This window comes from Denticeps clupeoides, chromosome 1 (genome assembly GCF_900700375.1).
Source record: "Denticeps clupeoides chromosome 1, fDenClu1.1, whole genome shotgun sequence".
Classification (NCBI taxonomy): Eukaryota; Metazoa; Chordata; class Actinopteri; order Clupeiformes; family Denticipitidae; genus Denticeps; species Denticeps clupeoides.
In genome coordinates, this window is record NC_041707.1 from 13649937 (window position 1) to 13662370 (window position 12434).

The 12434-nt window shown below is 41.8% G+C and overlaps 2 gene segments (V, D, J or C); both read right to left on the bottom strand.

Annotated features, from left to right (window-relative positions):
- Positions 1-6754: 6754 nt before the first annotated feature.
- On the bottom strand, positions 6755-10011 carry LOC114796617 (T-cell receptor beta chain C region-like). The segment is given in 6 exon segments: positions 6755-6953; positions 7748-7881; positions 8561-8670; positions 9021-9029; positions 9123-9461; positions 9912-10011. Coding segments are annotated over 6 exon segments (867 nt in total).
- Positions 10012-10367: 356 nt separating this feature from the next.
- LOC114785173 (immunoglobulin kappa light chain-like) overlaps positions 10368-12434 on the bottom strand; it is a 33154-nt gene continuing 31087 nt past the window's right edge. Inside the window, 4 exon segments of the C gene segment in view lie at positions 10368-10845; positions 11017-11120; positions 11218-11238; positions 11334-11669. Coding sequence covers positions 10825-10845; positions 11017-11120; positions 11218-11238; positions 11334-11669 — 482 coding nt within the window.

Genomic DNA, 12434 nt, shown 5'->3' on the forward strand with positions numbered 1-12434 from the left:
CTTTGTTATAGAGTCTGACAGCGGTTGGAAGAAAAGACCTTCTGAACCTCTCCTTCTCACATCGTGGGTGCAGTAGCCTGCCACTGAAGGAGCTGCTCAGTGCTGTCAGTTTCCTGCATGGGGTGGGAGATGTTGTCCAACAGGGATGACAGCTTAGCCACCATTCTCCTGTCACTCACCACCTCCACTGGGTCCAGAGGGCATCCTAGAACAGAGCTGGCCCTCCGGATCAGCCTGTTCAGCCTCTTCCTGTCCCCAGCGGAGATGCTGCTACCCCAGCAGACCACACCGTGAAAGATGGCTGATGCCACTACAGAGTCATAAAAAGTCTTTAGGAGTGGCCCCTGTACTCCAAAAGACCTGAGCCTCCGCAGCAGGTACAGCCTGCTCTGTCCTTTTTTATAAAGTGCATTTGTGTTATGAGTCCAGTCCAGTTTATTGTTCAGGTGAACACCAAGGTACTTGTAGCTCTCCACTGCCTCAATGGCCATACCCTGGATGTCCAGTGGTTGCAGTGGAGGATGTTTGTGCCTGCGGATGTCTACCACCAGCTCCTTGGTTTTTCCTGTGTTGATCTGGAGGTAGTTCTGCTGGCACCAGTCCACAAAGTCCCTTGTCAGTTCTATATACTCCCTGTCATCCCCATCAGTGATGAGGCCAACTATTGCAGAGTCATCAGAGAACTTCTGCAGGAAGCAGTTGGTGGAGTTGTGTGAGAAGTCTGCAGTATAGATTGTGAAGAGGAACGGTGCCAGAACCGTTCCCTGCGGAGCCCCCGTACTGCAGACAACCATGTCTGACACACAGCCCTGAGTTCTCACATTTTGTGGTCAGTTAGTGAGATAGTCCAGGATCCATGTGGCTAGATGAAGGTCCACTCCTGTGTGCTCCAATTTGGCCCTCAGGATTGTGGGTAAAATGGTGTTGAAAGCACTGGAGAAATCAAAGAACATGATTCTCACAGTGCTCCTAGCGGTCTCCAGGTGAGAGAGGGAACGATGTAGGAGGTGGATGATGGCCAGGCTGGTAAGCAAACTGAAGTGGGTCCAGTGATGAGCTCACCATAGGCCGAAGCTGGGCCGGGATCAGCCGCTCCAGGGTCTTCATCAGGTGGGATGTCAGCGACACCGGCCTGTAGCTGTTGAGGTCCTTGGGATGTGGAGTCTTTGGCACTGGTGCCACACAAGAGGTTTTCCAGAGCTGTGGGACTCTCCCCAGCTTCAGGCTTAGGTTAAAAATGTGCACCAACACCCCGCACAAGTATCTGCTGGGGGTGGGGGTGTCTGCAGCAGGTGTTAAGGGCTGCATCAGAGAGGACAGTTTGGGGGGAGAGTCAGTGGCAGATGAATCAAACCTGTTGATTCAGCTCATTAGCCCACCTCACATCCCCCACCAGCAGAGAGTTCTTTTCTTTGTGGCCTCAGATGGTTCTGAGGCCCTTCCAGACTCTGCAGACATTGTTCTGCTGGAGCTGGTTTCTTCCTAATGCAAGACAATGCTAGACCTCATGTGGCTGGAGTGAGTCAGCAGTTCCTACAAGATTGGTGCTATGAACTGACCCACCCGTTACCCAGACCTGAATCCAATCGGGCACATATGGAACATCATGTCTCGCTCCACCCACCAATGCCACGTTGCACCACAGACTGCCCAGGAGTTGTATTGTATTGTATTTTTCAATTGTATAAATTGGAAATACAATTTTTTTTTACACCGTTTCTCACAGTGGGGTGTACCCAGAATAGAAATTACATATCTTTAAATTTTATGCAAATGCTTATTTCCCCTACTGTATCTCCGCTGCCCTGTGCTGAGGAGTTAAATTCACCGGTTACTGAGTCAGGCTGCTATTGTAGTGACAGGATGTAGGTGCCATCAAGGGGCCACAATGTTCACGGAGGGGCCAGGAATTTGTCCAACACAATCCCTGGCTTTGGTGAGGTTTATACATTTCACCAGTCACACCACGCTTAAAAGATAAATACATCATAAAAAAATATTACACAGTAAAATGTCCTTACCAGTTTTACATGTGCATCACCCAAATACTCACAAACACACACAGCATGTGAGAACATTTAAAACATTTTAAAAAACCTTTTTACTTTTTTTGCAAAAACCTTCTTGTTCACTTTATGTGAACCTGAGATTTGCTCATTTTCTGTGAAAAACATTTTGGAACATTTTGTAATTGTACGGCTTCCCTTTGGTCAGGCACATTTACATTTACATTTACAGCATTTATCAGACGCCCTTATCCAGAGCGACTTACAATCAGTAGTTACAGGGACAGTCCCCCCTGGAGCAACTTAGGGTTAAGTGTCTTGCTCAGGGACGCAATGGTAGTAAGTGGGATTCGAACCCGGGTCTTCTGGTTCACAGGCGAGTGTGTTACCCACTAGGCTACTACCACCCTACATGTGCTACTACCACCCCACATGTGCTAAAAAAGTAAAATCTCAATTTATAACAAGTATGATTCTCAAGCTGATTATTGTTGTTGTCCTGTCATGAATCAGTGAAGTCTTATGAACACTTGTGTTTATATGCAGGTTTTGATACGGTGAACAGTTTCTCGCCCATTACTTTATTTATTTATTTGTTTATTTAAAATCTTGCATCATATAGTATTGCATAGGCCTTATATCCACTATTACTGATTCAGGGTTGGTCTCACTCTGAGTGACAGCATAAGCGACCGAGTCTCAGGAGAGGGTGGGTATAAACACCACACTGACAAAAGCCCTTAAAAGCAGAGCGATAGAACAAGTAGTCTGTATTCATGTATTTTTTTGGTAATGTCATTATGGTTAGGCTCTCCTCGTTCTCCTCTGATCTTCTGTTGCCCTGCCCCCCAGCAAGGAGTTGAACAGTTTGATGGCATAGGCCTTCATAGGCCTTGGCATGGCACACAGGAGTAAGTCTGCTGGTTGTGTGCTTGGGGAGATTTGTGTGGCACCAACACTGGTCCAACACTGCTTGCAGTTTTAATTATAATAATAATAATTGTTATTAGGTAGTTTGCTTTGGTTGTCATTTGTTGTAGTATGAAAGCATGAAATATTTGTATATCAGTATATAAAGTTGTGTCCATGAGATGCCTGTAGTAAACCTGAACACTAGGGGTCTCTGCAGTACCGAACCACAAAAAAGTTCAGAGCATCAAACCACACCATAATACTTTTGGAACAAGCTAAATGGCACCCTTTGCAGTCTGTCATGCTGTTACTTGTCATTTTCTTTATTTAGATACAGTCCTGCACATGGCAGTATTCCTTTTTTTATGCTGTGAGCCTTTCTATAAAAGTAGAAGGGTATTCTGTGTTTATATGTTCATATGATTTTTAAAATTGTGTATTTTGGAGAGAAAAAATGAAATAGTTCTGGATATGGATATGATAATATCAGAAAGGAGTTCACACATGCCATTTTAAGTTACACAGATCAAACAATATGTAATGTGAATTAAAGAACTTAGGTTGGATTATGAGCCTAAAATGAAAGACTTATTTTGGTATATAAAAGGAATCATATTTATTACAAATTATTAAATTATGATTACATGCAAAAACTCTCTATGTTCGGATTAAATAAAAGGTACAAGAGCACTGGATGCAGGAGTAAAACTGAACTTTCAGAACCATGTGATTAAAGCTCACAGCCACGCCTCTGGAACCCTTAACTGTCTTGACATTTTACCTGCAACTTGACAGATTCCAGTAAAGCCATGGTGCAAAGCTTAGTGGTTCTCCTGGTTCTTGCATGGCAGTGCATATGCTGTAAGCAGTGAATTTCATGTTTTCTCTTTAACTCTTTGCTGTTGTTGTGTTTTGATCTTTGATTATTTCTCCACTTTTTTCCTTCTAAGGCACAGCTTATTTTAAACTCTCCCAGCACCCACTTAACATGGTCACACCAGCTAAATCACCATTGAAGATCAGATGCTCCATAACTGGTGTTAGCAATCCATATGTGTACTGGTATGTCTGGACGCCAGCAGACGGCCTAAAACTCATCTTCACCTCTGTTGTGGTTGGCGAGATGGATCCAGCAGATCAAGATGGTTTCAAAGCCAGCCGGCTAGTAGATCGGGAAACTGTTCTAGAGTCTGCTGGTGTGGAACCAGCTGCTCCTTCTGTGTGGTACTGTGCTGCTAGTTCTCACAGTAATAGAGTTAAGTCGGGATGCTGTACAAAAACCACCAAATACCACAGTGTAGAATTAAACCTTTAAATATATGAGGTCTGGATATATTGATCACCCGCTCATGATAAAAGAAAGTATAACATTTTTTGCCGTTAGTGGGTAAATGTATTTAGACACCTAATATAATTAGATAGTAATCCAGAAACATAGTAAAATGTTAAATAAACATCCAAAAGGAAAATAAAGTTCCCATATATTACCAACCATTAGTTCATCACAGGCAACACAGTAAAATACAATATAATATTCAATATTTTTTCTCAGTATATATCGTATATGTATATTTCCTCTAGTTGTACTTTGGATCATCGTATGTCTTGTTTTGTCCTGCGGTCAAAGAAAATGAAACTCCTGTGTTTTAGTGCATCATGTGACAAAAGCTCCAGGCCCCGCCCATGACGTTATGTATTTAGATGTACCTGTAAGTAAATGTTCCAGTCATGAAGCAACACTTAAAACTCGCTTTTCTCATTCTGAAGTGCATGCAAAGTAGGGAGATGTAGAAATGTATTCAATCTTGTAGTCATTTGCTGCTATTAAATAATTTATTTTTCAACCCTTTTGCAGTCGCTGCCAACATTCAAGTCTTCCAGAAACCACCTGATCTGGTCTTAAAACCCAGCTCTCCACTGGAGATTAGTTGTACCATTAGTGGCTATAGCAACCCAAACGTTTACTGGTACAAATGGAGCAAAGCTGACGGCATCAAACTTAAATTCACCTCCCTTGGAAAGGATTTAATGGACCCGTCTGAAGACGATGGGTTTAGTGCCAGCAGGCCTGAAGATCTTCAGTCTGTTCTGAAGTCTACAAAAGCACTGCAGTCAGACCCAGCTGTGTGGTACTGCGCTGCAAGTGCCCACAGTATCAGAGAGAAGGTGACATGCTGTACAAAAACCCCAGCCGACTTGCATGCAACGTTTTACATGACAGTGAGTCTCTGAACTGCCTGAATCACTGACAGCACTCACATAACAAGTGGTCCCTTATGTCACATTGTCACTATTCCTTGCATCCTGGAGAAGCATGTGAGTTATACAAGGAGCACTAAACCATTCTGCTCTGATTGGCAGTTATCACAGCTGCACTTTCTCACTTGTGCTTGGTATTTATGTCTTATTTTTAGATCTGATAAGGCTGTCACCTTTCAATTGCCACTAAGATTTCTGTCTGGGCCACAAATAATCAACCACGTGTATCCAGCTAGCAGAATATTTCAAGATTCACAGGTGATGACATAAGGTCAAACTTCTTATATCAAACCAACTAACAGGGTCACACCTTCATAAGATTAATCTAAATGTTGTTTCACATTATTTGCTGCATACTTATGTAGGAGCTGCATAGGGCCTCTTCATGTATATTTCACTGAAACTTAACATCCTGCCTTTTTGGGATTGTTTTGTTCGTGTTTTTATGTTTAATACATGTTTTGTTCTATTGTAGCAGGACTTCAGTCCAGCAACTCCATGCAAGCCTGACACGTGACTGGAACTGCAGCCACGTTTCCAAGGTCTGCGTTTGAATTTGCGGTCGACATGGTAAGGTGCAGCAGATTTTATAGTCACACAGAACCCACTGGAGCTGGTCCTAAAACTCAACTCAGCTATCAACTTTCCAATCAGCAAGATTTTGTCCTGAGCGTGCACCAAAAGTACACCAAAAGTTATTTAATTCTAAACCAGAGGCATCATGCGCACCATGTGACAGACGCTCCAGGCCCCGCCCATGATGTTATGTGTCTAGATCTACGTGTTGGTAAATGTGCCAGTCATGAAGCAACACTTAAAGCTCGCTTTTCTCCTTCTGAAACTCCAGTGCATGAAAAGTAGGGAGATGTAGAAATGTATTCAATCTTGTAGTCATTTGCCGCTATTAAATAATTTATTTTTCAACCCTTTCTTCTTTTGCAGTCGCTGCCAACATTCAAGTCTTCCAGAAACCACTCGATCTGGTCTTAAAACCCAGCTTTCCACTGGAGATTAGTTGTACCATTAGTGGCTATAGCAACCCATACGTTTACTGGTACAAATGGAGCAAAGCTGACGGCATCAAACTTAAATTCACCTCCCTTGCAAAGGATTTAATGGACCCGTCTGAAGACGATGGGTTTAGTGCCAGCAGGCCTGAAGATCTGCAGTCTGTTCTGAAGTCTACAAGAGCCCCGCAGTCAGACCCAGCTGTGTGGTACTGCGCTGCAAGTGCCCACAGTGTCAGAGAGAAGGTGACATGCTGTACAAAAACCTGAGCTATGGATAAAAAAAACATGACAGTGCCTCACGCTGTCACTGACGTCAATCAACAACTGTTACATTTCATGACTATTCCTCAGCTTGTGATGTTATGATGAAGTTTGCTGTTAAGTTGAATTTGCTGTGAACACCATAATAGTCAATACAAGACAATACTTTGCGTTTGTTCTTTTTATTGTGAGATGGGAGATCATCGCAGTAAGCTGATTTTATTCTGATTTTTAATAATCGATCATAATTCTTCTGATGTGGCCTGAAAACTGTCGCCTTGTATGTGCAACAGGTATTCAGGTCACCTAGGACCCACTGGAGATGGTTCTGAAACCCAATGCAGCCTGAAGTTCAGCTGCGCCATGACTGGCAGATGGGTTCTCGTACAGGTGGACCTCAGCAGATGGCCCAGTGCTTATGCTCGAATCTTCTGTGGCTGGAATGATGGGTCCTGCTAGTAAGGATGGGTTCCCTGCCACCAGACCAGAGAACCAGCAGTCCTTTCTAGAATCCACAGGCATATCACATGCAGATGCTGCTGTATGGTACCGCGCTGCCAGTGGCCACGGTTACACAGAGATGTCTGACTGCTGTACAAAAAACTCGATGTTGTTCCTGAAGCAGTAATAAGCTGAGTCCTCTGACCATCCCAGAAAGCCATGTATTGAACTTCTGGTCTTTACACAACTGGCTTATTTTCAATAATTCACTAATTTCCAAATAAGATCTGTTTAATATTAAAGCTGAGAGATGAAATTAGGAACGTCTCGATCAGATGTTAGCAACATCTGCCAACGGAATGAGTGAATAAATAAAATTAATCACGGTGCAGCAAACACTTTGGTGCCTTGAACGTGGTGATGTCATGGAAATAAGGTCAGAAGACTTGCAGTCTGTTCTTTAGTCTGTGGCCTTAGAGCAATCAGCTCTTGTTGTATGGTTCTGCACCGCAGGAGTCTAGATTAGGGCAGAAAACTGTGGCTGCTGTACTAGCGGAAGACCACACTACTCACGTAGATCTGGTCCCAATCACCTCTTAACCAAAGTTATTATTGACGTGGTTTATAGCTTCTTCCACATTAATGCTTTTTTAACTGCCTGCTCAAGATGGTTTTTACTTAGATGCTTGTTCTGCACCAGATGCAGCAACTGCACTGAGCCACATGCCATTCGACAGCGCTCCACTGTCTTCTCAGCGCTCGCCGCGAGACCACATCCGTGGGATGGGTGTTGCAGAACTTGCAGGTGTGTGCATGCGCGGTTTCATGCAGGCCAGGTTACCACCGAGTGCACGTTACCGCTGAATGCACGGCTGGAGCTCCCGCTCTGCCTCCCACCACATCCGCCCCCTTCGCTCTCCCCTCACCCACGCACAGCTCACAATGAGCTGCCACTTCCTGCTTCCAAATGCACAGGAGGCCATTTTCACCTCCTTCAAAGCGGGGCAACTGTTGTCACATCATCTTCTTGTTTTGCCAGTGGAAGGAGGGATCGAGCCACATCTGATGTAAAATCAGATGTCGTAATGCCACATATCAAAAATCATTTTGGCTGACAAGTCTATTATGAATACAAAGACCTGTTTACATGTTGAATTACTTCTGTAGTCTTTGTGTTTTTTTGTATTTAAGATTTTGCCTGTAATTCATAATGTTTTATACAGTTACGCTTGAGAGACACCGAATCAACCAAATCAGTTGCATTGATGGAACAAAAAAATAAAACCACTTCTGAACAGAAGATTTCCACTGTTTCTCGGTGCAGATACGTCGGTGTGGTAGACAGTGAGACAGACTGAAATGTTTTTTTCTGAAGTATTTTTCCCGCAGGTTTCTTTGTCATCATGTTTGATTAAGACTCTCCACTGAAAATTGACAAAGTTTTATTACACACAATAGCACAGATCAAATGGAAATGGAAATTAATAACGAAACACAAACAAGCAGAAATGTGTAGGAAGCAGTACTTGTTTAACTTCTCATGTTTTTCAGTCGTGAAATGCCTCATCGAGCTTCCTCCCAGCCATTACCGATGGAGAGAATGAGAAAGAGAAATGAAGCCCGTGTTATCAGTATTACTGGAACAGACATTTTCACTCTGGAACATCTTACCTTGACTTTCCACACCAGTCTGCCCACAACCAGCGCATACACGGCACTCTTGGACAGAAACAAGATGTAGGCGAAGCGAATTGTCACCATGCCCCTCTTGGCCGTCGAAACTATTAACATACTCAAAATCACAACTGACTTCGTCTACAACATAAATGATAATCATGCATGATAATCTAAAGTATTTGAATGTGTTTTATTAATGTAATTGTTGAAAAGTTTACTTTAGCAGTTTACTTTAACAGTTTAAGTTGTTATATTAAATATGTCCCCTTTAAACCCAGCCGCTGGGGACACATGTGACCATGCATTTCTTGGTGCCGGTCCCAAGCTGGGATATTTACTTATCATAATAAAAATATATAAAATATGTGCAAAGGTGATACCTTTTTCAAGGGCAGCAGCCACATTTACTTTGATGCAAAATATTTCATTTGACTTTATTTCATATGTAACTCACCTAAAGAACCTGGAAAAATGAGAAAAAGAGAACTGTCACAACACATGGATTTCAAGCAACAATTTCTTTTCTGTTCTTTTTTTTTTTTTTTACTATACCCACCCTTTTTGCCATTAATGGTGTCTGTGACAGGGATGTAATGTGTCCCGTTATAGAAAATGACAGAGCAGCTAAATGTATTAATGGGATTTTGCCACGTGGACATCTTGACCCGCAGTTGGCTGGAGATGCTGTAGGATTTATTCACACGCTGGGCAACGCCAGTTCCCACGCCAGTGCTTTGCTTCTCCCCATTGATCTTCCAGGACACAGTGACATGGTCAGGATAGAAGTCTGTTGCCACACACACCAGGGTGACCGAATTGCGGCGCACCCAACACGGCTCTTTTGGGGACGGTGGAAGCACCTTCACTTTAGGCTTCCTGACCTCGGTGTTGGGTTCTTTAGGACACAATTGCACACCAAACATTTCAGAATAAATGTAGATATATAGAAAAGCTATTTTAATAAATAAGCCAGTATGTAACTAGCATTTTCTATCAAGTTTGATGTGCTTAGCCAAATTCTCAGTACACGTAATCTTTAAAAAATCTCACTGATGAGAGTGATGCTATAAACAGTATGAAATAAATATGTGCATTTGATCAATGTTCACATTGTGAATTTTATAGACACAAATAAAAAATTCTAATCCATGTAGCAAAGCACACCAATCCTGATTCTCTCTACCTGTATTGCGCCAAATGTAAAGACATTTTCCTTTCTCTACAGTAATATTTTCATTTTGAAGCACCAGAGCATTCAAAAAATAGATTTTTTCTCAACAGTGTTAGGCGGGACTGTATCTATAGCCAAACATGCAGTGCAAAGTCAACTGGATGGGTTACTTACCCTGAACAGTTAGCTTAGTCCCCGATCCGAACACCAGATTCCCAAAACTTGTACACGTTATTACAGGCCATGACATAAACCCAGGCAGCGCTGTTCTCAGAAGGGGCCATTAAGTGTGTGTAAAGGTAGAGGAGCCCCATTACCTGTTTCCGCTTCAGGAGGCCCCCTTTACATTATCAGCACATTACTGTTGGTGCAAACACTGAAAACTCACAGACCTTCTCAACATAGCAAATGTCAGTTTTGGGAATAGATACAGTACATAGGTGCAAAATGGCAAGTGGACATATCCAAACTGCTTTACGTAAGGGGACGATGGGCCACTGAAGAACATGCAGCTTTCACTTGCCTTTACATCACTTCAGTGTAAGTCAACGGAATCCCAGAAATCATGTCAATACAAAGATTATATCATAAATGATTGTGTGTATAAATGAAGTGTCTGTAAATCCAAAACAATGTTAACTTTTTCCTTATTTATTTGTTTATTCCAGGACATTTTAATATTTGTTTACATGAATGAATAATGTAACATAAGTATCATAAACCTATATTTCATGATAGGTTTACAATAATGACATATTTTCTTTAAACAAGGAAACTATTTGTAACAAGACAAAACATTAAGCTTCTAATTTATTGCGTATAGTGATGTTGCATGAATCAGAGCAGATATATTGTATTTACATGCCACTTAAACGTGATACACCAAAAAAAGGTCAAGATTAGGCCAACAAGACATGAAGCTACAAAGCAGTCATATACATGATCAGGAAGTTCTTGGTTATTTTGAAATAATCCTTGTGCTGTAGTTGAATAACTAGGACATGGTATAACTCGTGTCATGCCATCATCTTTAACAGATGCGCTTTCACTGCAGGATCCTCCTCTTGTTGTTGTTGTTTTTGCAGTTCTACCTCTTTTCTGCTGAGGCCTGAGACAAAAAGCAAATCATTATTCATCACAAAATCATCTTCATATGAACTTATTGATATTTCGCCTGTTCACGCATGTTTTGTTAACAGTGCGCACGACACACTGAACATGAGCTGACATTTACTTCTGTTTCAGGTATAAACTAGTGATCATGTGTGAGCACACTTACTCGTTTCTTGACTAAAATCAAGATGAAGAACCCGTAGAAGAAGCTCTTTGCCACGAAAATGGCATAGGCTAGCTTTGCAGTCAGTGCCCTCTGAAGAGTAAAACCTACAGGGAGAACAGATGGACTGATTTGCCCTGAATGTGACATTTGAATTTAGGGTTAAAATTCCTATAGATTCCTCACTGGCCGGCTAAGATATACCTTCATCGTCGCTGTCATGACCTGAAAAAAATAAAATACGTTTTGAGAATATATTCTTTTTTAAAGTCCATTTATTTAATTTTATTTAATTTCATTTAATTTATTAAATTTATTACCTTTGACCCCTGATATACTGTCCTGGAACGGCTCATATCCTGTTCCGTTGTAGTAATAGACAATACATGTGAACTTTTTGCCGCTTTTCCAGTCTTTTTTAGGAACCCTGAGCCGACTGCTTATAATGTAGTTTCCATCCTTTTCAATGGGAACGTCTTTGGTCTTCTCTCTTTTTACATCATTATCGATTTCCCAGGACACATAGACATGATCAGGATAGAAGTTTTTGGCCACACACAACAGGGTCACATTGTCTTTCTTCTTCTTCTTGCAGAGCTCTGCTTCGGAAGGTGGCAGAACTTCCACGACGGGCCCACGTATCTCTTTCTGAGGGTCTGTGAAAGACATGGATGAGAAAGAAATGAGTGCTAAAACTTTTTGTGTACTTTTTACACAATAATGCCTATAAGCTCATAACATTCAACATTTAACTGACTGGCAAGTGCAATTTAATTTCACAATTTTCTTTAAACAGTGCAAGAAGCAATTAGCAATAATTTTCACTTATTTAATCACATTTACCAGGAATAATAACATAATGTGCAACAACACAGCGGTTACTGCAGTGATCTTACCAAGTACAGTCAGCTTTGTTCCATGTCCAAAAGACGGAGGGTATGCGCCAGAGCACAATGGACCCTCACAAGGGCAATAACTATGCAGGCATTATCTAGCATGGTGTCTGAGGTGAAGGTGTGAGAGAAAACACTTTCGCGCACGTTTATTACTGGAAAAAGGAGCCTTTTCAGTGAAACCTTTCGCTGAACTGCCACTTTAACGGGTAAACCACAGGTAATGTCTCTCAGCTTCTTCTCAAACACACACAAAGAAAAAAAAAACAGCCAAGCACCTCTGTTTCCTGCCTATGAACTGCAGGAATTAAGTCTTTACTTAGAACTATAAGTTTGGTGTTGAAATGAAACTGATGCTGAGCTACCAGTTTGCAGCACCGGGCATAACACAGTCTAACCAATCTGATCTGGAGCAATTCTGCAAATGCAATATCTCTCCAGACTCTGCTGTAAACAAAAATATATATTTTCTTCACATGGTATTGAGTAAAAAAAAAAACTCACCTAAAACTGTGAGTTTGGTACCCT